General features: G+C 37.1%; 2 protein-coding genes across 2 annotated transcripts in view; both read right to left on the bottom strand.

The window, feature by feature from the left end:
* LOC141898894 (uncharacterized) overlaps nt 1-5,552 on the bottom strand; it is a 35,138-nt gene extending 29,586 nt beyond the window's left edge. The window contains exons 1-2 of the mRNA XM_074785039.1: nt 5,208-5,552; nt 3,757-4,047 (exon numbers count right to left, since the gene is read on the bottom strand). Of these exons, the coding sequence (XP_074641140.1) occupies nt 3,757-4,047; nt 5,208-5,316 (400 nt within the window). The 5' untranslated portion in view covers nt 5,317-5,552. The remainder of the gene's footprint in view (nt 1-3,756; nt 4,048-5,207) is intronic.
* Nucleotides 5,553-6,198: 646 nt separating this feature from the next.
* Nucleotides 6,199-26,060, bottom strand: LOC141899908 (WD repeat-containing protein 36-like). The gene is made up of 21 exons (XM_074786520.1): nt 25,964-26,060; nt 22,226-22,393; nt 21,898-21,925; nt 21,655-21,755; nt 21,274-21,391; nt 19,578-19,765; nt 19,022-19,154; nt 18,267-18,442; nt 17,834-17,954; nt 16,578-16,727; nt 16,326-16,483; nt 15,698-15,809; nt 14,977-15,145; nt 12,946-13,054; nt 10,197-10,276; nt 9,551-9,756; nt 7,894-8,036; nt 7,680-7,796; nt 7,481-7,565; nt 6,794-6,981; nt 6,199-6,368 (listed from the first exon to the last, which is right to left on the bottom strand). The coding sequence occupies exons 2-21, from the start codon at nt 22,370-22,372 to the stop codon at nt 6,219-6,221; spliced, it is 2,679 nt and encodes an 892-aa protein (XP_074642621.1). The 5' UTR covers nt 22,373-22,393; nt 25,964-26,060; the 3' UTR covers nt 6,199-6,218.
* Between the last annotated feature and the right edge of the window lie 98 nt (nt 26,061-26,158).

Genomic DNA, 26,158 nt, shown 5'->3' with positions numbered 1-26,158 from the left:
TCTGTTTCCCTATGGCTACTTCATGTAGTCCCACCATTATCACTATCAAACATCTTTGAAGTTTTCTGTACTATCTGTACTATAACAGTGAGCAGGGCATCCAAGTATCACAGACCTACGAGCAACCGAATGCTCGTAGAACAGAATCAAATGAAGACATTCTATATCTTAGCCAAGAATCCAGGTAATAATGCCACTGAGGTAAAAATGCCATAGGTAATAATGCCAGAAGTAAAAATGCCAGAGGAAAAAATGCCAGAAGGATATATGAGGAAAATTAAGTGAAGATTTTATTAACATTGGACCTGAAAATTCTTATTTTCACTAGATTTTACGTAATGAATGCACAGTTTAGAACGGTGAACGGAAAAAATGGGCAAGGTAAAAATGGCCAAGGACAAAATGGCTAGGAAAAAATGGCCAAGGAAGATAAAATAGAAAACTAACCATCATTTCATTGACTAAGAAGAAATCAAATGCATTGATGTTTTGACATGTCACTTTTTGAGATTATTAGATTTCTGAGGTTAATTTATGATGAGCATATCTCACTTCGACGTTATCAGACACTACACCAGTTTGCTATATAAATTACCACACAATTTCAATGCATTTACCTTTGATGATTTAAGACAGTCTGTGTCCTAATAGCTTACTTAGATGTTTTGAAATATTGATTTAGTTAATCTATTAAGTTTAAGTTTATCACTATTAAGTTTATCCATTGCCCACTTGCATGATAGTTCTTTCATGATAGTTCTTGATATATTCATTATATATAATGAAATTAAATGTAAGTTCATCACATTTCTGAACTCATTATACTGATTTTAATTGTTTTTAGTCCCATGAAAAATAAATGATGTCATTAAATTGAAAGCTTAATGTTTATCAACATTGTCAGTAGTTCTCATAAATTTTCCTTGGCCTTTTTTCCGTGGCCATTTTTTCCTAGGCAAATACCTTGGCCATTCTTTCCTTGGCCATTTTTTCCTAGCCATTTTTTCCTTGGCAATTTTTTCCTACATTCGTTTAGAACATATTCCTATGATAATAAAAACTAAAACTAGGGGTCCAGGGACACCATGGCCACTTGGGAAGTGGTTCCAAATGCTCAAAAATCTAACAATTTCAATATTCAACGCCCCCTGGTGACCATATACAAAAACCAATGACATTGAAACTCACCACAATCATAGAACTTGTCAGCAGCTACGATTTTGTAATTGATTGTGATAACAAAATATGCCTCGTGACCAATTTAATATGGAAATACTAAGTTATTCTACTATTCAACACCTTCTGGTGACCATATTCAAAACCCAATGACCTTGAAACTCACCACAATCATAGAACATGTCACGAACCATAACTTTGTAATTGATCATGGTAACAAAATATGCCTAGGTACCAATATAATTAGGAAATACTAAGTTATTCTACTATTCAACGCCCCCTGGTGACCATATAGAATAACTAATGGCCTTAAAACTTGCCACAATCATAGATGATGTCATGAGCTACAACTTTGCAATTGATTGTGGTTACAAAATATGCAATGATACGAATATAATATAGAAATACTATGATATTGTATTATTCATCGCCCCCTGGTGGCCATATACAAAAACCAATGACCTTGAAACTCACTACAATCATAGAACACGTTGTGAGCTACAAGTTTCTAATTGATTGTGGTAACAAAATACGCTTAGGTATCAATATAATGTGGAAAAACTTTTTCCCACCTACGAATGAGTACTGATGACAACAAGATGGCCGCCAATTGCGTCATAATTGGCTGATCAAAAATACCTGTCTCAGTTATAAAATTTCCCTTTTCAAAGAATACCCATCACAAATTGCAATGAAAAATGGCAAACCAGTAGGGAGCTACAGGACTCAGAATTCGGGCCATAATTGACATTTCTGGGCACTAAAAAGGTCATAGGACGGTCATCTTGAGTCCAATCGACCCAATTTTTGTTATGCTGATGGGCCCTGGGGGGATTCACATACATCCGAAAGATCAAGGTAATTGATCAAAGCGTCTTCAAAATTTCCCTCAAAAAGTTCAAAAATGTGTAAAAAGTGTTGATTTTGGCGAACAACAATGGCTGCCAGTCGGCCATCTCGATTCTGACAGGGCCAGTTTTTGGGCTGAAGATGTGTCTAGAGTAGATACATGTGTAACCCAAATACCAAGACATTACATTGAAGCGTCTTCAAAACTTCCCAAAATAACTGGATTCCATCTACGGACGGACGGACGACGGACGAAAAGTGAACGCAATAGCCCGCTGGGACTAAAGTCCCAAGTGGGCTAAAAAAGGAATGAAAAATTGATTTGAAAAATAAAGAGAACCACAAACCTATAAAATAAAGTCTAATATAATTGCAATAAAATCATTGAAATTATTGATATCTTTATTTTGAGATCATTGGAAATTGGAAAATTAACACATATTCTTATATAATTGTAATAAAAAAGGGAACATAATCGTGATATGTAACACATTTCTAAATTAATGAATATTAACAAATGAATGCACTGAGTTTACATATTGAATGCACAGTTTAGATAAAGCATATTTCTAGGTATAAAAATAGATATGGTGATTAAAACCAAAAAGTTTTGGAGTTAGTATGCTCTAATTCATAACATCAAAGCAAAAATTCGACGAATAGTTTTTAAGTTTTGATACGCTTGTTTCTTATAATCATTGAATCAATTTACCCTTCCTTCTGGCATTATTTCCTCTGGCATTTTTACACCCCTTGCATTTTTACCTCTGGCATTTTTACTTCTGGCATTATTACCTATGGCATTTTTGCCTCTGGCATTATTACCGCGTACCCTTAGTCAAGGATAATTTGCATACAATTGGTTTGTTGTATACACATAGAGCCATGAGGGAGCGTTCAAATAGTACCCCACCCCCGTACGTACATCTTGGCCATTTTTTCCGTTCACCATGCGTAACAGCAAATTGAAGCAAAAGTTGATGGTCAGACAGACGGACCGACAGATGACAACAGATAATCCCCCTAACTTATCAGTTCCACTGACCTCTGGTCGAGCTAAAAATGTCAACATCCAACACCCCCGGATGAACAAATTAAGAAACAACTAGGCCTACCTTGAAAACTCACCACAATCAAAGAACATATCACAAGCTGCAATTTTGCATTGATTGCGGTTACAAAATATGCCTATGGACGAATACATTATGAAAATACTAAGGTATTCGGCTATTTAATGCCCCTGGTGACTATTACAATGGTCAATAGCCTTTAAACTAACACAATCATACCACATGTCATGAGCTACATTTTTGCAATAGATTGTGCTAGCTAAATATACCTAGGTATTAATAATACGATATGAAACTAGGGGTCCAGGGATACCAAACCAACTTGGAAAGTGGTTTGAAATGCCCAACAATCAGAAATATTATGAAATTGGTTCGCATCAAATGAAAATTATTGCACAAATGTTTCACGGCAAAATCCCTAGAGTTCGATGACAAGACAATATTTCGTAAGCAGCCTCGGTAGCTCAGTGGATAAGGAGAATGCTCTGCATTCACTATCAGTGCTGAGTGACAAGTGGATTCGAGTCCCACTGGCTGCTTACAGTGAGCGGCCAACACTTCAAAGACCATCCCACTGTGACATTAACTGAATAATCGAATAGGGTTAGTCTTGAGAAACCAAGATCCGAGCAAAATATAGGCCTAATAAACAAGTACTCACCATCAATTCGAATATCCCGCGTGATTGGTTGAACGGTACGTTCGTTGCTGATTTTACAAAAATAAAATCCAGCATCACGCGACGTCACGTTGGCTTTCTCATACAGTACACTGTTGTTGTCAACGTGTATCAATTTATCCGTTAAATTGTTATCGTTGTGTAGCAAGATGAGATCTTGCGAAGTCGATGAACCGTGGTATTTACTCGTCAAATTACACGTCAATCTCAGATTCGAATTTTCACGCACATACGATGATCCGCCGTGATAGCGCTCATTTTCAACTGACAATACTGAAATATATGATACAAATCGTAGGTAATTCTTATTTGTATCTTCCACAGTTGGTGGTTAGGTATAACTCTAAAGTTGAAATGAAATCATTTCAATGCTATACTAACTCTTAAGTCAAATTTCAGAGAATTCTGTCATTGGACCTAGTAGTGACTTAAGTCTGAAAGTGGTATCAAAACTCACTAACTAAATACCGGTATGTGTTTTAGAGGTATTGACTTTTTGACTCGAATGCTTTGAGTCATTTTTGAAACTCTCAAGTTGCTACATTGGCAATGTTCATGGTGTGCATACAAAAGTGCCATATAGAGGTTAACCCATGTTTTTTGCAATGCAACAACTGATTTTAATGTCAAATCAAACCTTTGTACTTAAATTAATTAATTAGTTACCTTGTTGACTTTGAAAACTTCTTTTATAATAATGTTTTTGATGATTTAAATCGGGAACCGGAGAATTTATTGATTTGATTTGAATTGAATTTATTGCCACAATCGGGATTTCCAATACGGACTAAATTAATAAAATGTGAAACTTCAATGTGTCCTTCTAAACTAAGGCCTTACTCTAAATGTGATTACTTGTTGATAAAACGCATTAATTTTGGTGAATTTCACCTTAAGAAACAAGAATATCTGCATTGGCATCAATGTCAGTGCAAGTTTAAGTCCGAATCCGTAATTTACCCTCCCATCATGCAACACGAAAAGCTGCCATATTTGTTATGTTGCTTCACTTCAACTATTTTTTTCAGGCGACTAGTCAAAAGTTTTGAGTTACTACGATCTTCAAAAGCTATTTAGGATTATAAATTTATGCCCAAACAATAGTTAAACTTCCGTCTGATTACAGAACAGTCAGTTTAAGGTAAGTTGATTGTGTTTTAAGGGGTGAAATAGACGCTCAAAGCCTCGTCCCTCAAAATGAGGGACGAAAATTAACCTTATGTGAGCACTTTCGCCCTAGACGTTTTTAGTGGAACCACGCCTAGGTACTAGACTATCTAGACCCTAACTCTATCGAAACCCTAATCCTTACAGTAGCTTTGATATAAGCCCATTAGATTATAAAAGCTTACCTGGTAAGCTTTTATAATCTAATAAAATCTAACGATTCGGATTAGTAGTTAACTAACTAGTAGGCCCTAGACGATTCTTACCGAGAGCTTCTGGTTTTACTTGCAAAAACAGTAACGATAATGATCCAGGCAAAATGGAGGACAGAACAATCAGTGTAACAACTCGTTTTCTTATTTCAGCAGCAGACATGTTTCTTCAAAATCTGACTGACTTGGACTGGATGACTTGATTGAGAATGTAAAAAAATGGGCAAAAAAGCGAGGAGAATCTTCCAAAAAGACGGACGTTATGGCTTTTGTTTTATGGTTTCCAAAACTTCGGCTTCTCGCTAGAACCATTCGACCATACAATATACACTTCTGCAAGCAGTGACATCGTTTTTTTAACACACTATTCCAACTTGAGGTGACGTTAAGAATGATCACTTTCTTATTCAGAGTGTAGCAACCTTGACACAATGCTAGTGTTACCGATTTCATTACTTCCCAGGGGTGGCTCCTAAAGTCTAACTCAAATCAAGTTTATTGAGTTATCTGTACGGTTACTGTAATTTCTGAAAATTACACGTAATGCATTTCTTCGCAATGAAAAATTAGATGATCAGAACGAAAGAAGCCGATACTTCCACCACTATGTAGATATAGGCCTAAACCTTTAAGTTACTCCTACACCGAAAATTACCGTCTTGAAATTGATCTATTCCGAATGGAGGAATATTTATAACTACAATTAAACTATGATGAAATCATGAGTGGGTGTGTGAAACCGTTACAATTTTCGTGATGAAGGGCATTTTTTGATCTCCTCTTCATACTTTAACTGTGTCAATCATGCTGACTTCCATTGGTTCAGTCGCCACAGGTTTCAATTGGTCTCTCAATTCTGTAGTAGGTCTACTGTTCTAGCACATTCCATTTGACTAGATAAACTCTCCACTTATCCCCAATACCCTGATCGAAGGCTAAAAAACCAGTCAACATTTAATCGAAATCTGCATTGCATAAGCAACCAAGACCACGGAAAATCCATTATTAACCAGGAATACACTCGATTGAAATATTATTTCCTTGATTAATTTATTCATTATTCAACTACACTGTAGCACTTTTAAGATAATTAATCAGACATAAACTTTGATTAAACTGAATTTGTAATCCTTTCCATGCCCGTGATTGACTGTCTACGATCAATTTAACCTCTTCGATCAGTTCTGGTTCTGATGCAATTGTTTCTCCGTGCACCTGAAAAGAAAAAAATGATTTCATTCTTCATTCTGTACTGTTACGGGTACTGCTGTGAATACCAGTGCTAAAATACCGTATTTGAAAACATAAATCCAGTACACGATTCAGTAAACCATTTAGACTTTATCCCAAAATCGGTACTCCTTCAGGACCAGTTTTAAACTTTAACCCGCATCCGGAGTATTTACTTGCAGGTAAACTCAAATATTTAACATTACAGATTCAAAGTTAATACTATGCAGGTCTATAAAAATGATCCCTAGTTAACTGACTATTCATATCGAGTAAACCCAGGATAAAACTAAAAAACTGGTGATTCTGCTTGATGTAAAGAGACGAACATTCTACTAATTTTGACAAGATTTTGCCTGTGATGACATTAACCTCATACAGTATCAAAGGATTTATGTAATTATGCGTACCTTAAGAAATAAGCCTAAGTAAGCTTGAATTAGTTCGAAGTCTTTATTACTGGTAAAGCTGTGATTGAGGAATTTGATGAATGCGACCATCAACTCTACTGATCCACCATGTAAAGGAGCTAATGAACGTATTTCAATATCAATTGCAGATGGACTCATCTCCTTCATTGCTGCCATAATTGTTCCATCTGAAAATATAGAATTCATCACGCTAAATGATACAGCTTATAAGCCTACCGTGTTTGCTTACACTATGATTCTTCCAAGTAGTAGCAAAGAGTTATCTTGTGCATGTAGTTGGCAATAGAGTTGTTACATAGTCGACTTTTGTTCAGAGAAATGAGCATTGAGTATCAGGGATAAATGATTTGTTTGACACTGCCAGCCAGCAGACAATGTCTTTCCAATTAGGCCTACCAGATATAAACAAATCAAGAATCACTAAGAGGATTAACTGCGAAGTACAATAGTGGTTGAAGCCAAAGTACACGATATTTTTTACTTGGCAGCCAATGCGTTAAATATTTTCATCAATGCACGTGTAGAAAACATGTTGCCATTAGCAACTGGAAAGACGCAGCTTCACGGTTAAAATTTGACTTCAGGGTTTGATTACATCAACACTACAGACACAGCAACATATCCATATTTTATTGTAAAAACATAGATTTAAATTCATGTACTTACACTGTCTTGAGGGCACAGACTTTTCAACTAGTTTACCAAATGCAGTGTAAGATAAAAGACTACTTGAAATCACCTTTGATTCAAACTGCAAACAAAGAAATCTTGTGATTATGATCTTGTGATTATGATTATGAAATATTGTGATAAGTGATTATGATAATGAAAAACGGTTTACAATTTATATAAGTACTGCACATACCTTTTCTTTTTCCTCATTTTCCTGAATGTCAAATTTAGGTTGAAGACCGGGAATTGTTGGAATGAAAAATGGTGCCGCCTTTGGAACTTTGGGTGGTTCTTTTGGTTTATTGCGTTTCTAACAAAGAAAAAAGATATAAATGTATGTTTTTTATGAATTCCATTGTAAAAGCGAGTTTATTGAATCACTGTGCATCAGCAGAAATATTGTGTACCTTTATAGTATCTAAATTCAAGAGATTCAGCCATCTAGATGTTGGCAGTAAGGATAGGGTCACTAACTCATCGGCAATCTGCTGCGGTGATTTAAATTCAGAACTTTGATACATTTGCACTTCATTCTCCTCAGCTGGTTCATCTATGTGCGAAAAAAAGGTAAGACATTGTGTGATACCGCTTGATACAAGACAACTTGTTCATAATCATTATTCTAGAGCGGCATGCGCCCTTATAAGGGGATACATATCGTACGTATGAAATATGTATATTCAAAATTTCCCTTCAGAAGAGCAATTGACAAATTTTCAAAATGCTGAATTTGGCAAACAACAATGCCTACCAGTCAGCCATCTTCATTGAATTCTGAATGGACCGATTTTTAGGTTTCAGATGCAGTGCTTCATCTAGCCAAAAATAAAGGGGCGGGGCGCCGCCCCGAAAATAGCCGCCCTTGTGCCCTTCAGATGTGTCCCATGCTCGCCCTTGTGCCCTCAACACTTGCTCTAGGTCCACCCTCCTGCCATTGTCAGTCACGAGTAATGAGTCAGGGCTTTCAAAATAAGCCGTCGCATCCGGCTGTTAGTTAAGTATCCGGCTATGAAATATCTCGTATGATATCAATGATAGTAGCTCATGTGATCAGTGGTTATATTTATGTGTGAAAACGTGCCTCAGACGTGTTGCCTAGTTTAAGTTTCCAGGAAATTGGCTGACTTCCAAACTACTGCCAATCATTCTAGCGACTACCGTTGTAAAGCTGGTAGTGTATATTCGATGGATTGTTTCGTTTTGAACACATTGTGATGCTCTGGATCTTTTTGTCGAGACAATTAGACAAATTTTATATATACAAGGTGAAAAACTTTGTTCAGTGAACTCACAGAGAGACTTGCAGAGACAATTAGTTTGAGTAGCCTAATAGCAATAATGTGTTCTTAAGCTGACTGCTTACCAATTATCAACAGTTACTTGCCAATCACTAACACTATCAATTTAAATCAATTAACTTGATATTTCTAAGATTAAAAATATGCAATTTCATGTAGGCCTATACACTATTGCTGGCTCTTTTTTGCTGTATCATTTGCTTTTTGAGATTGCTTATTTCTGCTATTTTTTTGTCTGCAACTGGTTTTCCAAATCATTTTGGAAGCCCTACCTATTGATTAACTTTTGTTCATTGACAGGCATAGGTGTAAGGATGTACTGTGGTCAAGTGTGTCACTCATGGCAAAATCAGAGTTAAACATAGTTTCTAGTCCTCAATCGTAGTAGGGGGTACCTCGATTCTATGCAATAGGGAATATTGCAGGTTCCCCCTAAAACAGACGTGAGTGCATTATTATGTGCCCTTGCTCCAATGGAATCACGCACAAAAATGCCCTTATTTGAAATCAGCACCCTGCCCTTTTTTAATGCTAGATGAAGCACTGCAGATGTGTCAATGGTGAATACATGTATAAACCAAATATCAAGACAATCCATTGAAGCGTCTTCAAAATTTCCCAAATCAATTGGATCTAATTCCGTCTACAAATGGACGAACGCCGGACAATAAGCAAATATACAATGTGTGTGGAACTTGTTTTTTACCTAAAACCGGAAATAGGGGATATGCATTATACATGGAACTTTTGGTATGGTTTTACGAACCTGTTTTTGCGCTCGTAGTTGGTAGGTCGACCAAAACCGGTTCGTAAACAGATGGTAATGGATGGAGCGACGTATGATGATACAAAGTCATATTTGACCAGAGATATATTCCCAAATCATCGACATGGGTAGTAGCTAAAAATTCACCCGTAGGTGATATTGCTATACTCGTTACCGCTGCATCAACCAAGAAACAGTCGACTAGTCTGGAAAAGAGCATGGTATTGAAATACAAAATGGTATTACTGTAAATTTGAGAAATGCACTTAAGTGATGAACACATTTTTTTTAAATCTCGAATGCTTAATGGCAGATTACCTATTTGGTAGTGCTGGTACATATAATTTCTAAAATGCCTAGCAGTATATACAAATGTATCGCTTTAGACACCAATAAATAAAGATGGGGCAGTCTGGGAGTGGTTAAAGCATTCAACTAATGGAACGTCAAGTTGTGGGTTTGCACCGCAAATAGCATCATTGTGGATGACACTTCTCTGACACTGCCTTTCTACACTTGGAGGCAATCGGGTAGCTAACCTGATCTGGATTTTACTTCTCCCCAGAGAGATGATTGATATACAATTACAGATACATCACAGTGTCACTGTCAAATTTGGCACATACAATGAATAATAATACTGTACCTTCCAGTTGGTAAATCCCAGGTCCTCACTGATGAATCCATTGAAGTTGTTATCAACCATCTACAATCTGGGCTAAAACACTGGAAAAAATAAAAAATACTTTTAAATACGTGTATTTGAATACTACAATATGAGAAGTAAGTACAAATAGATGGCACAAGAATTTGGGATTAACCAATCCACATAGCTGACTGCGTTTAAGCCTGCAGAGCAGTGCTAAATAGTTATAGTTTTACATCAAATGGACAGAGGCACATAGCAGATACAGATATCAAATAGAAATCAATTTTGACAGCGGTTTAGTATTGAATTGGAATTAGTAAAATCTTATAAGAACACGAATTGGTAATTGGTAACGGATATAGTACCATAAGATCTTCAGTTCTTCACAATTCCTATCATCAGGATTACAGAATTACTGTGTATTGTTCAAAAATTGAGAGAAATTCAGGCTTTCCCTGGCTTTTCTTCGGGTACACTTTGAATTGAAGGTTTTTTTCTGGCCAGAAACTACAATTTATTTCAGGCTTTCCATGGCTATTTCAGATCACTACAAACACTATTATCTGTTATAATCTCAATTGAAAGACAGCAGCACCTGTCAAACATTGTGAAATCTAACTAAGGACACACCATGCCATAATGCAATATAATGGAATGTACCGTATTTTACGGCTAATAAGCCGATTTTCTAGCCTCAGATTTTTACCCATAAATATCATGATTGGCTTATTGAACGGATAAGATCTGACCTAAATAATAACTTCCCGAACTATGTCACTCTAATCCTCCTGAAGATCATCAAAAGCAACAAGAGTGTTCCATATTTATTTGAGGTCATTATTTACTACCAATAATCTATTTAGTTTCTTTCACAGTAGCAATTTATTACCGCAGCGCTAGTACATTTGTATATATGCGCTTCAACAGTCAGTGGCGTGTGCACGAATGTAGGTTACAATATATGGCTGTGTGTGTCAGTTATCACCTGAGCGAGTTTATACGGTGAACGGAAAAAATGGCCAAGGAAACAAGGGGTCCAGGGACACCATGCCCACATGGGAAGTGGTTTCAAATGCTCAACAATCTAACAATTTCAAAATTCAATGCCCCCTGGTGACTATATACAAAAACCAATGACCTTGAAACTCACCACAATCATAGAATATGTCAGCAGCTATGATTTTGTAATTGATTGTGATAACAAAATATGCTTCGTTACCAATTAAATAAGGAAATACTAAGTTATTCTACCATTCAATGCCCCCTGGTGACCATATGCAAAACCTAATGACCTTGAAACTCACCACAATCATAGAACATGTCATGAACTACAACTTTGCAATGGATCATGGTAACAAAATAGCCCTACGTACCAATGTAATAAAGAAATACTAAGTTATTCTACTATTCAACGCCCCCTGCTGACCATATGCAAAACCCAATGACCTTGAAAATCACCACAATCATAGAACATGTCATGAACTACAACTTTGCAATTGATCATGGTAACCAAATATCCCTAGGTACCAATCTAATAAGGAAATACCAAGTTCTTCTACTATTCAACACCCCCTGGTGACCATATAGAATAACTTATGTCCTTGAAACTCACCACAATCATAGACGATGTTATGAGCTACAACTTTGCAATTGATTGTGGTGACAAAATATGCGTAGGTACAAATATAATATAGAAATAGTAAGTTATTGTATTATTCAATGCCCCCTGGTGGCCATATACAAAAAGCAATGACCTTGAAACTCACCAAAATCATAGAAAACGTTATGAGCTACAATTTTTCAATACATTGTGATAACACAATATGCTTAGGTATCAATATAATGTGGAAAAACTTTTTCCCACCTACGAATGAGTACTGATGACGCCAAGATGGCTGCCAATTCCGCCATAATTGGCTGATCAAAATACATGTCTCAGGTATAGAACATCCCTTTCACTTTTTAAGATTAATAGACCTATTTCTGGATTAGTTTAGGTAAATTTATGATCAGCATATCTCACTTCGATGTTATCAGACACTACACCAGTTTGCTATATAAATTACCACACAATTTCAATGCATTTACCTTTGATGATTTAAGACAGTCCGTGCCCTAATAGCTTACTTAGATGTTTTGAAATATTAATTTAGTTAATTTATTAAGTTTAAGTTTATCACTATTAAGTTTATCCATTGCCCACTTGCATGATAGTTCTTTCATGATAGTTCTTGATATATTCATTATATGTAATAAAAATTAAATGTAAGTTCATCAAATTTCTGAATTCATTACACCGATTCTATTGTTTTTAGCCCCATGAAAAATAAATGATATCATTAAATTGAAAGCTTTATGTTTATTAACATTGTCAATAGTTCTCATAAAATTTTCCTTGGCCATTTTTTCCTAGGCAAATAAATACCTTAGCCATTTTTTCCTTGGCCATTTTTTCCTACATTCAGTTTATACATAGCACAGTGACTCAGCGACACACGGTAGTACACATAGTACACACAGGAAACTTAAAATTAAGACAAACTATTTGACAATTCAGTGAATTAAAATCTCCTGATGAAGGGCCTCGGCTTATTGGGCAAAGCATTAAGAAATCCATGTATGTATTTTAGGCTGAAAAACTGCCCTCGGCTTAACCGCGGGAAAATATGGTACATCAACACTGCACTGCGGTTGAATTATCACTTGGTAAGTACCAGCACTGAAACCCATACTAAAACATACGTACCATATCGGTTATACAGTTTCTATGACCAGTAAATGTTCGAACAACACGACGTGTATCAATGTCGACGATTACCACAGAAAAGTCATCTAAAGCCACAGCTAACATTGAACTAAAATTGAAGATAATACGAGTTTTAAATGAAATGAACATAACATTTCTTTATGCTGTATGTTACGAAAGGGTGCAATTTCTTAAGCATAAGTCAACAATTTTTTTCACTATCATAAGAGGAACCTGGGCCATTTCACCTGAACTAATCATAGTTCATGAACTTACCAACCAATGCTTGCTTCCGATGGCCCTGTTAGATACATGTTCATTGACCACAGGTGAGTTTACATGTATCACATTTACATGTACCTATAACATGCACATGTTACAGGACACGAACCACTCGAAATGAAAAGATATTTTTGCTAATTTTGAGAATTGCATAAACGTGGCTTATTAATCGAGCTTATTGACTCAGGGCGAAACTTTTGGAGAAAAGGAACACTAGGTAAAGATAGTCATGCGTGTTTGAAATCTAATTTCTCTCAGCTGTCTTAACAGCAGCTTAGCAAAATTTGGCAGATGAAATTTTATTTTGGTGCAAAGCCATTGCAATACAGCCCCTGCAGGCAGCCGCAAACAAGCGAACTAGATTCTGTCTATGTGAGGCTTAAGCCCTAAGTGGTCTATAAATGTGTAAAAAGTGCTGATTTCAGGAAACAACAATGGCTGCCAGTCGCATATCTGTCGGAGCCAGTTTTTGTGTTGCAGAGGTGTTTAGGGAAGCAGGTACGGATCCAGGGGGTCTTGTGAGTCCTGTAAAAGACCCTCAAATGTCAGTGAGTTACCCTTTTCTAAATGAATTTTGAACTGCTTCATCATAAGGGATCTTATAAACTGCTCTTGCATAATTAGAAGGATAAATCTTCTGCTTCGACATGTTGCTAAGTGTGCATCCAACCCCTGCAGACATTTTCATATGCGACACCTTAATCGCCTCCAAATATGCCTTTTCCATGATCAAAAATGTCCCATAAATGTGCCACAAGATGTTCAAAAGACAGTGTTGCCAGCACCTAGCTAGAGTATTTCTGGAAATCAAATTCAAGATCGTTCCCCATACCATTGGCCCTACCGAAGCGTAGCGCGCTTGGGTTCGGAACGATTAGTAATTGGCAAGAAAATGTTTAAAAATTACTACTGTCTGTCACACATGCCCTCCGTGCAACGTTTTGGTCCGTAATTTTGTAAGTAATCAATTTATCTGTGAATATTATGCATCAATTTGTTCAGTAAGGAATTTGCATTCAGAAATAGATTATGAATTGGCAAAGATTTGTTTGTGTTTTCATCTATCAGCGATAGTTTTCCTAGCATAAGCTCAAGGAATGCTGAAAAACGGCTTCACTACCCTTAACGTGGCGCCACCTACATTGTTTTGTTATGCTAATGACATATGATGACATCATAGCAATGTCTCTGAGCGTCCGCCGAGCGGTTTTTTCAGCATCACGGGAGTCTGGCAACACTGAAAAGAAGACCTTGGATCCACTCCTAGGTAGAGATACATGTACAAACCAAATATCAATAATAACCAGATTCCATCTAGGGATGAATGAACGGATAAAATGAATGCAATAGCTCACTAGGTTTTAAGTGCTAAGTGAGCCAAAAATGTCATAATAATACAGCCATCATGTTTCCTATTAACCCAATTTTTCTTGCAATGCTGGGACTTAGAGAAACACACACACATATTTAACATCAGATCAGCCAGCAACCCATCTTGATTCCGACTGGGTCAGTCTTCAGGCTGAAGATGTGGCTAGGAATAATATATGTGTTAACCCAATATCATGACAATCCCTTGAAGCGTCTTCAAAACTTCCCAAAATAACAGGATTCTGTCTATGGGCAGACACACGAGCAAAAGTTTCATTTTTGGTAAAACGCGCAGAAGAGAAACATTACTCTATAAATACAAAATAGATGTATAGTTTGGCTATATCTGCATATTCCTTTTATGAATGACCTCCTTACCTGTCACGATGGAGGCAAATCTTCGATATTTGGTATGCCAAGTCAAGTGTTGATACAAGCTCTTTATGTTTGAATTTCCAGAATTTTACACACTTGTCAGCACCAGCAGAAACGAGAAGTTGATTCAAACCATCTATAGCTAAACCACGGACAGCACCATCATGAGCAACTGAAAAATTTTTTGCACCTTTTTCGTTTTTCTATCAAAGAATCATGATTCAATGACTTAATTACGCTCAAGAGGAGAAATGAATACCGTACATGTATTGTGATTAACTTAGTTATGAGCGAAGTTAATTAGATTTCCTGAAACACCTTGCATAATCATTATTATTCAACAACAATTAAGTACATTTAGAGATATAATCATAATCAAGGGTTGCACTTATGAGGAAATTGAGACAAATGCATTCTCAGCCAATAATGTGAAATATTTGAGTCAATATTGTGTCTATTAAAGGAGTTTACCTCATTTCACTTATTCTACATGCATAAGGTACATAAACAAAAATTCATCTAACCCGTCCAATTCCTGGGCCTAGACAAATTACAAGTATTATGTAAACACGATAAATAGATTAATTAAGAAAGATAATCCTTTGGCTTTCTAAACATCTACCAGATGTGAAGCTATTCAAAGTAATAATGAGACGTACATCAGCTGGTAATTAAAAATACATCACATCACAAACGAACCAGTAAAAGTGGTGAACACACAAACCTGGATTTCCTGCATATCCTCTGTGCAATCCCGATTGAAGATTGAATACATCCACGTGACCTGAACTGTAACCAACACAACAGAAGTTTCCACAAGAAGATATTGTAGTACACTGAAAAGAATTACCCGATACAGTAAACCTTTCATATTACAGGAAAATTGTGGTATCAACAATGCAACTGTGGTTTTCTTCAACTGACTTGTAGCCGGTAAAGGGTTCAACTGTTTCGCTACAAGATACTCTGTTATCTGCAATTAATTTCTTCAAATCAAATCAACTTATCTCATTAGTAAATCAATTGTTAACGAATGTGATTACACACACAGACAATGATGAGAAAGGTCAATTTCATATCATTTTGGAGGAAAGTTAACCTTATATTCATATCACGCTCAAATGATTTTTGGATTCAAGAGCCTCATAATCGAGGTCTAAGTTGGTTGAAAACGAAATAATTTCACCAGCATATAACCGACTGCAGTCGTACAATCTGATGGGCTAGCTGGTCTCCCAGACCTCAATTGGGCTGAATTCTATTTGAGCTAATCGATTTTAGAATGTATGTTAAAAGAAGATCAGAGGCCAAGTTTGCTGAATAAGCACATGATATGTGAATGCCACATTTACCAATGCTGTTGTATTGCGCAATGATTTTTCTTGCACGAATCGTTGGTGCTGAAGTCTGTATTTTCCCATAGTGTAGCGATTGTAGTCCCAGGTTGTCACTTGTGTACAGCCGCGGTGACAAGCGACAATACTATCCCAGTCGCTCTGGCGCGAACTCTCTAGTAATTAAGAAGAAAAAAGAAGTTCTCAATCATTCTCAATCTTTCATTGTACTATGGAATTGCTTTCTGATAATTTATGAATTAACAATACCTGATGTAAAGTCTGTAATAGGGGGCATCATATTCAGGTCCTTTTTCAGGCCCACTTTCTTGCTTTCTTTTTTGTTATAGGATGCTCTGCCGAGACTACGATTCTTACTGTCATGTACAGTGGAAAATGACTGTAACGTGCTGTCTTGACCTGATATGGAATACAATCAGAGAATACAAATGTTAACAACAGTTCACCAAAAATGATTAGTCATGATACATAGAATAATATAAAATATATATCAATCAATTTAGTCAGCCTATGTTGTAGACTACTGTTGTAGACTTCTGCCTTAAAGGCCTAAATGTGCACCAAACATACGCGGGTATATGAGTCCTGGGCCCGTTTCACAAACGAATTTATGCTATGTTTCTGGTTTTTCTACTATACTTTCATGACTAACAAAACTTTGTTCTGCGAAATGGGCCAAAGGTGTCTAGAAACAGACTGTTATGTCTGCTATATTTGCTGTATGCATGGTGATAACAGTAGGCAGTATCAATACAATTCCCAGTTTTAATAGAATCATGGCTGACCAAAAATCACTGTACCCAATTCTTTTTTGAGTTAGGCGGAATCTACTGTAGTTTAAGGTTAACCCATTAGCACTCAAACCGCCCGTATCTGCTCTGCCCATTACACCCCAAGCCGGCCGAATCAGCCCCCAGCAATTTTTTCATATGCTGCAAAAATGGTTATAGTGGGATTCAAACCCAACAGTTTATGATAAACTAGACACATAAGTCCTCGAAATAATGCACAGAAATCAACATCACTTGACAATCACTTAATGATTTCCGAGGTCCTGATGATTGTCATGTATTATACATAAACATTTTGTAACAATTATGTATTTATATTTGTATCATGATAATCATCAAATAAATCAAATCAAATCAAACATCCTCCTATTTCAATTTCTCGTATTTTGAGTACGAGCATGGCAGATCTGAGCGCTCACTTCAAATCCAAGTAAGTTTGGATGAATTTCGGTGGCCAAAAGGACACGATTTTGGTGGCCCACCTCATCAAATCTTACATCATATGAAAGCCTTGACTGTTTACTGCAAAATAACACAAACTTGTAATGCATGGAAATAAACAGCAAATGAGCTATTCAGTATATTGTGATGAACATGGATTTTCACTTGAATTTTCTGAGGAGTAATTGACACTACATAGTGAAATTCCTGAGTGCTAATGGGTTAAATAACAACATTCTAACATCATCGTTGTAAAAAGCTTTCAAAATTCACCTGCACTCAATATATTGTGACCTTTCCGATCATGGAAACGCACTTTATTTGGTGGAGCACTGTGCCCAGTTCGCTGATTTAAGAGCCTGCCTCCACCATCCGGTTGATCAAATATCCAAACCTAAATAATTGAATTACAAATGTTGAACAAGGCTGTACAACTCTTCACAGCGATATTAGTAACAAAATGATATATTTCCACGGAAATATGGAAATGTTCAAATTAATCTAGATATTAAGGTCAAAGAACACTCAATAACATATTTCGCTATGCATCAAGCGCAAGAAATCAGGGTCCAGTTTCAAGATTCAATAAATTAGAGTCCAATCTTACCAAGAAGTATGGAAGTAGGTTCAATATTCTTGAGTACATAAGATTAACAGAAGTAATGAGTACTAGACTTCTATACTAATAATCAAATACATTTCACACCTTTAACGAATTGTCTGCCGACGATGTGACCATGAGAGGTTCACAGGGAAGACATTTCATTCCAGACACGGCACTGTGGTGCGCATCTCGAATCTGGCTAAGCAGACGCTTCTTCTCCAGGTCCCATAATGCCACATGTCCAATGGTACTTCCAGTTACCATAACAGCATGACCATCTAAAATGGATGGATGAAAAATAAATCAATCTCTGTCAACTTATCAATTCTAAGAAGCAGCTCCTTCGTATTGATATTTCGTCTTGGTTGAAGTATGTGTTCATACTTGTTTTCAATCACTTTTTGGGAATCAGCTTTGTACCAAGAAGAAATCAATCGTGATTGCCACCATTTCATTAGTCACTAGTTGTGACCGATGAAAGGGTGGAATGGCGGAAACATGTGTGTATCAGTCCATGATAGCAAAATACTCAGGAGTGACCTCCTAGGCCCGGTTACTCCTCCTGGGGGGAGCGAGAGCGAGGTGATGAAGACAAGTATTTGCCCACGGACACTACGGTGCAGTGGAAGGGCTCAAATCCAAAACCTGTCATCCAAGAGTTGAATAATGGCCTGGCCACACTCACACTGCTCCTACAAACAAAACAACTGCAACAATAACAATACAATTACTGGTACCTTAAATGATTCCCTTCAATCAGTTCAAGTGTACTGGTAAATATATTTAGGTAGTTATTTGATTTACATCGAGTAATAAAGATAACAGAAATAGCCATACTATGTAGTCCTTTAATTTACCTGTTCTAAATGAAATCGCTGTGACTGGACCCCATTCTTGTGTGAATTTCATCAATGTTTCATCATATCGAATATTGTGTAGCACTATTTGTCCATCCGAATGTCCAACTGCGATAACATCTACTGCAGGTGCCTTCATGGGAGGGAAAATACAACATGAATTTAAGCTTTGACAAAATTTGTTTACACAAACAAGACTACATGGCAGTGCCAATTGGAGTACCAGAGAATTTTTCACTGCAAACGGGAGTCTTGATTTGACATTTGATCAATTTTTGTGAGACCATACATGGTGCCAATTCAGACTTTATGAATACTAACAGTAAGCATCTCTAACAAAAGGAGTTCAACAAGCCCATGTGGCAAAGATTCCCACTCACTCAGCAGTGAATCGACTTAATGGATTTCAGAAACTGCCACGGCACAAACACCTTGACTAAATAGAATGCAATTTCTGATGGGTGAACAGGTATGCGCCTAGTCACCTAGAATAATACTAACAGACTGGAATCCCTCTGCCTTCGAAAATGGCGAAAAATTACATAACAACACATACCTGTTCCAGTATAGTGATCTGTGCACCCCAACCGGGAAATGTGTAAATGAGTTTACTGGTATGGATATTCCATAGTTGCAGGCTGCCCTGTTTGCTGCCGATAAGAATCTTATTCAGGTATGTGTTCGGATGAACAAGAGCCGACACTTGAAACGAAGCGTTCTCGAATTTCAACTCCAGATATTCCTCTATATGAAATAAATAAATTGCCCATGGGCAAAGTGTGGTTTACCTTGAAAGCTAGAGGTTGTTTGGGGTAAGGGCATTGCTTGAAAAATCTTTTTAATTCGTGACTTCAAAGTTCTACAAGTTTAAATATCTTTCTTAAAGGATTATTTTGTAGTCAAAAGACCAAAGATATACATTTGTTTACGGTCCCCACCAAAAATTTCATAGGGTACAGGTAGGCGCGGCATGGAAACTATTTTATATTTTCAAAGAAATAATTTTCATAATATGAAAAAATATTCAAATGAAATTCATATGATGTCACATATCAGAGGGTGGCTGCATGTATGGCCGCGGAAGCTAAAATACCGGTGCAGTAAGAAATCGGCGTATTAGATCGTTTTAAATCCTGGAATTCACCACTTCAATATTCAGACCTCGACCTATACCTATAGTTTGCTGCTTAGTATTTTCAGATCACAAGAAATAACAATTTATTACAAATTCTATCAAACAGAAAACACAGCGCTCATCTTCTGCTGATTAAATGTCAAATGCGCCAGCAAGCAGCGTTACAGTATCACTATAGTAGTGTATACTGTACGCGCGTGTGTTTGTGTGCGCAACAGTCTAATCTTCTTATGATTTCCGCGCACACGTGGAGGCCTTGTGTAAGTGAATGTTCGCTGCACTTCAATGTCAATCAAATCAATCACCGGGTATTAAAATGAAACAATACCTATGGCGAATAATAATTACATTATCACCAGCAATGAGCATTTGAAATTCGCACATATACGGCACCTAGTCCAATGAAACGTTTGCCATTCCATGGCTTTCCCATAATTATTTTAGTAGCGCCGGAATTCCCCGTAAATCCCAAAAACAGCCAATCACATTTTCTCGTAGAGACAACGCCTCCCAATCGAGGTCATTGCAATTTTATACGTAAGAGCTAAGAATTTTCCCGCCAAAAACAGTTTTTCGTAGAATTTTAACTCAGTTGACCATGTCATCGACGGAGGTTCGCCATGTCTTCAATCGCATCGATTATACGTCGTTTAAGCCGAGAACCAATGAAACAAATGCTCACATAAAAAAACGTACCGCGATTTTACATGAATTGGCTCAATGCCAACATCATATCGCTGACAAAGGTAAACCAAAAATATGAAATATTTTCATTTTTTTGTGACAGTACCCTCCAGAGTACCGAAGCAATTTTATCATCATATTTCGGCATCATAAGATGCAAAAATTTCATATTGTTAATGTAAGACTTCAGGATCCAGTTCCATGATCCCACTCTAAAAATGTGTTTCCTTGAGCTATTATTCATTCAAGGTATCAATTATATCCCAATTACCATCTTCAGGAATACTTCAGTCCATACATCATACTGTACCCCGAAGATGACTATTAGGATACAGTCAAGGTCAAAAATAAATATCAGCTCAATAAAACATTTAGGCTATCGTAATGAAGATTTAAGATTTTTTTTTGAAGTTTACTATACAGACACACATACCTTCTGCTTCAATATCCCAAATCTTCAAACAACTTTTTTCATCAACTGACAGCAAATGATTCCCGAATGGCAGGAGAATGTGCACATTCGATTCATGACCAACATACGAGTGCTCAACCTGATATCACACAAAAATATACATCATCAGAAAATGCCAAACTTTTTCACTAACTAGAGTCATGGTACACCATGTCCACTACTGAAGTAGTACTTAAATGCTCAGTAATCTGAAAATTCAAATATTCAAAGCCCCTGGAGATCATTATGCAGAAACCAAAGACCTTAACATTGTGGCCACTCTGCAATAGGATGTTTGTGTAGATATTTGTAATCACCATAAAGGCAAGTTGCAAAGTTAAAATAGCACATCAGTTAACTTACATGTTTTCCTCGATTGAATGCAAATATTTTATTCTTGCATGCGGTGAACACTCTAGTAGCATCAACAGCCATACACTCTATATCGCATGCGTGACTGTCACCTGTAAAACATTATCAATACGATGCAATCTGAACTAACAATATTCACCCGGTAACCGAAACACAACTTTCAAAGATTCTCAGTATGACCTAAAAAGACGTTTCAAAGAAAAGACCCAGTCAAAGATGTACTTTCATACTTACTAACGCTTACGAGTCCGAGCTTCGAACACTAAAAAGACAAACGCATCAAATATAAGAATCGCCATACTTAAGGCCTAAGGCCTTTATTTAAGTAGGTTAGACTATGCATCCACTGTCCAGAGTTCCACCAAAAACATCAAATCAAAAAGAAACATGCTTTCTTTCTAGTTCTCCATTGGGTTTGCATCAAGATAAGAAAAAAAAATTAATTTCAAGCAATCTAATCATGTAATTAATTCCACACAAGTTTCGCTGCTCTTCCATTGTTCTTCTCTAAATAACCCGTACTCCCAAACTAATAAAAAAAGCACTTAATCACGGAACTTACGTTGTATGTGTGAAAGGATTTTCCAACACAGGTAACAACATAGTTATCTTTGTGCCTAACATTGTAACGAACAACTAGTGGTACGTGGTTGCTTGAAAAACCAGCTGCTCGGTAACCACAAAATATCTTACTGCCAGAAATGGGCATGACGTTCTCTCTGTAGCACACCTGTAAAATAAATGCAAACATTGGGTCATTCATAGCCAATTCCTGGTCATATTTCTTGTGAATAACTCGGCAAGAGATCTTTAGAAGCTAGCATAGTTTTTTTCACACCATCATTTATCAACATTCTGTCTGGGAGCAAATAACCCTGCATACCATTAGACTGCAAAAAACCCATCACCATGTTAATGATTTAAGAATTTTTATGCAGTACATCGACAGCAGGATAAGGTGTCCCTAACCTTAGTCTCCAAACCTAACCCAGTCCAGGTCCAACTCACATAAACTTTGAGTCATAAGGACTTATCACATATATAAAATTGTATGGATACACTCTGAATAAAGCTTATAATACTTATAGGGATATTGGTCATTGAGAGTGCATTATGAAAAGAATTGTGAAAATCCCTTTTAGTTTGTTTGAATGAACTCTTTGTCTTCAAGATTACCTATGAGTATCAAACAGTCCTGCTTTGGTAAGAAAAGAGCATTACGTAATATTCTATAGTTATGTTAAAATTTCTTTTCAAACGCGACTATATCTATATTTTCTAGATACTAGTACGAGAAGGGCATTAGCCATGCCACAGGCACCTCAGTCACAAAGGTTAGACATTTAGGCAAAGAAGACTTATTCATCTAGAACATGGAACCTAGAACATAATGTCTACATAATGAAACATACTTAAATACAAACTGCTCTATCCAAGTATTTCTAGAATTTGCGTTAACAGGTCTTGGATATTGAATTGAACTTACAACATATTATTGATTATTATTAAATGGTATTTCGCATATTTTTAACATGTGGCCTAACGATAGAGACAGAAATTCTAGTCACTAATTTAGTCATATGTCAACCAAGGCATTGCGACTGAAATATCGGTGTGAGCAGCCTCGACTTGTAGTAAAGGAAACCATAAAAGATGAGCAAACCTATCTACATATCAGAGCCTGCATAATTATCTGGGAGTGAAAGGTTAAATGAACAATTGTGTAAAAGTGAGGGGTTAAATAAAGTCTCAAATTCTACCTATTACTGGCCAACATGGTTTCACTAGGATTCAACCTCTCGGTTGTGAGTCAACACTTTATCCACCATGCCACAGGACAGGACGAAAATGTTGAATTGAATTGTTGATTCGAACAACAACGGTTCTCTCTTTTTGTTTCTGTGAATGACATAGGCAAAGGAAAATCCAAGCTAAGGACCTATAAACTCTTTAAGAATATCTTTTGTTTAGAAAACTATTTATCATTTATCAATACCTTTGTGAAGCGTAGAGCATTTTCTAGACTACGCACTAGTGCCCATAAACTTCAAATCGAAAGCGACAGATATTCTAAGCCTTTCATCGCAGCAGACCAACGCTTGTTAAAAGTGCAGATCCGCACCTCTCGTGATTGACGCAATCTGCTGAATGACAGAATCCAGGCTAAAATCTTTCTATTCTCTCTAGTGAAGATATCTTAAAATTAACCAATGGCAATGTACTGAATTGCTGATGACATTTTGAATCTGAAACAATGGTATTTAATGTAATTGATTGAACCGTTTACGCGGAGAGGTGCAGATCTGCACTTTTACCCAACGCTTTTGTAAATATTGTAATTTGAATATGGTCGAGGATGAAAAACACTTTCTGTTGTTCTGTCCACTTTATACTCATGTAAGAAATACCCTATTCGAAAAGCTTCGCGAATTCGTGGATATTGACCTAATGTCTGACGATGAACTTTTTAAATTTTTATGAGCTACAACGATGACCATGAAATTTGTATTCTAGTCAGTAATTTTATCAATTCCATTGCCGATATCAGGACGTCAGGTATTTAAATCAATCTACTCGGTCATTCTAATTTGTAGCGGCACGGGGTCGACAGTATATACGGCATTAAATCTTGGTAGCGAGAGTAGGTAAGTCCAGAATAGGTCCGCTACAGGTGGGTACGCCTAGGTCGATTCTGCTCCTGGAGAGGACAGAATAAGGGGTCAATGACCGCCCTAGGACAATCGTTGAAAAATACTATGCGATTTGCTAACTCGTGAGATTCGATTCGGTTTCCCCGCCTAAACATAACTCTGACCAGTACAGTCGGTCGAATTTCTCAAGAACCACAGCCGGGAGTCACCACTTTCGTTACGTCGGCCATTCGTAATCGAATCGACTCCGACCGTAAATTCGAGAGAAACTAAAAATAGGCGATGGGTTTCTTCGACTATAAAATTCAAGTGCAGTCTGAATTTTATTCCGGTTTCCATAAGCTCTACCGAATCCCACTGAATCTCGCGACAGTCATAGGCAAATGAGGCAATCGCATTACTAGAATATCATGCTCGAATATATATACTCCGAAAAATCGAACGCATAATCAAAAGAAGTAACAATTCATAGTTAAAAATGACATGTATGAATATTTATTGATTTATTCAGGTCGAGAATCGTGGCGAAATGAACAGGCTATTAGGATTTGACTAGGCCTCGGACCTCCGAGCGAGCTCCGGTCGAGAGGCGGCAAGGGCGAGTATCCGACTTCGAGAGAAACCCGCGTTGTCAAGACAACGCAGATTACCCGAGTCATGATTCGAGAGAATTCGCTCGAAGCTCAGGCGATGAAAGTCTTCGAGCGAGAAAAGGTAGAGACTAATAATCGAGGCGAGTCCACTCGAAGTCGAATAAACGTAATTCATACGGGATAAAAGGCTATGATGTTCTTCCATTGCAGTGATCCTTGGTCGGAGTCTCCCTTGATTGATTTCGGGTTCAGACAAAGTATCGCATCATTCCGGGGTCAATACAGACCTGAATAAGGCAATTAGACTGTGCGTCTGGCGATTTTTAAGAGATCGATTATTCAGCGAGCGATTACAACCTCTCTCAACATGTCTCAAACACGGAATGTCAGAAATGCGGTTCTGACCGCTCTTAAATAGGCCGCCTTCTACGCTATTGGCTAATAGCCAAATTACTGCGCGATAAAAAATGCCGGCGCACGCGGCTTTGGGTAGGCGTACATGACTGGAATTTTCGATGAACTATCTCGAAATCAATCCTCGTTTGGATATTTGCTATTAAAAGAGCAGAAACCCTTCACGGAAAAGACTTGGCAATATCCCAGGTAAAAGGAACTATTTCGTAAAACGGCCGTCTACGATGAGGTGATACGGCACTTCCGGATTTCAGCGATTTTGAATAGTGCGGCTCTGAATTGGCGAGTTTTCCTCAAAAGACGGATATAATGCTATCGCGGACTGGTCATCAGGTCTGAAGGTTGGTTCCATGGTCAATCTCGCCACAAATCTACTGTGCTGCCGCCGGTCGACTTGCTCATATTTTACCCTGTATATCTTTTCACATGTTTTATAATTAGTCATCATTTTATCCATTTCTTTGTCTTGTTTAACTTTGCTGACATAGCACTAAAATGTTTTATTGTAAAATTAATAAGTGTCAATAAAGTATTTGAATTGAATTGTCAATCGCCCCAGTGCCCGGTGGAGTGGCCTAGGCTACTGACTCCGATGAGAGCGCTAACTATTTCATTATATCATCAGCTGAATGTGCCACATACCTTTAGAGAGCCAAATATCGGCTACGTACAGGATAATTAAACAACTAGGCCTAATAAACAACCACACGTGTGTCGAGCCGGAAATACCACCCTGTGTACGGCAGTTTATTTTACGATAATAAAAATAAAACATTTTCACAAAATATCAATTAATTTCTAAAATTACTGTTTCTCCGGTCAAAAGCAAATACATCT

The sequence above is a fragment of the Tubulanus polymorphus genome, chromosome 2 (assembly GCF_964204645.1).
Source record: "Tubulanus polymorphus chromosome 2, tnTubPoly1.2, whole genome shotgun sequence".
NCBI lineage: Eukaryota > Metazoa > Nemertea > Palaeonemertea > Tubulaniformes > Tubulanidae > Tubulanus > Tubulanus polymorphus.
The sequence above is the reverse complement of the archived record's forward strand: the minus strand, read 5'-3'. Positions and strand labels throughout refer to the sequence as shown.

What these genes read in the sequence shown, in the direction of transcription:
- LOC141899908 (XM_074786520.1), bottom strand. Translation starts at nt 22,372, where the DNA reads ATGCCCATTTCTGGCAGTAAGATATTTTGTGGTTACCGAGCAGCTGGT. An exon ending in AACTACGAGCGCAAAAACAG is followed by an intron (nt 8,037 to 9,550) that starts GTTCGTAAAACC and finishes TTTCGCACATAG; the next exon opens with ATGAACCAGCTGAGGAGAAT. An exon ending in ACTTAGGCTTATTTCTTAAG is followed by an intron (nt 6,369 to 6,793) that starts GTACGCATAATT and finishes TTTTCTTTTCAG; the next exon opens with GTGCACGGAGAAACAATTGC.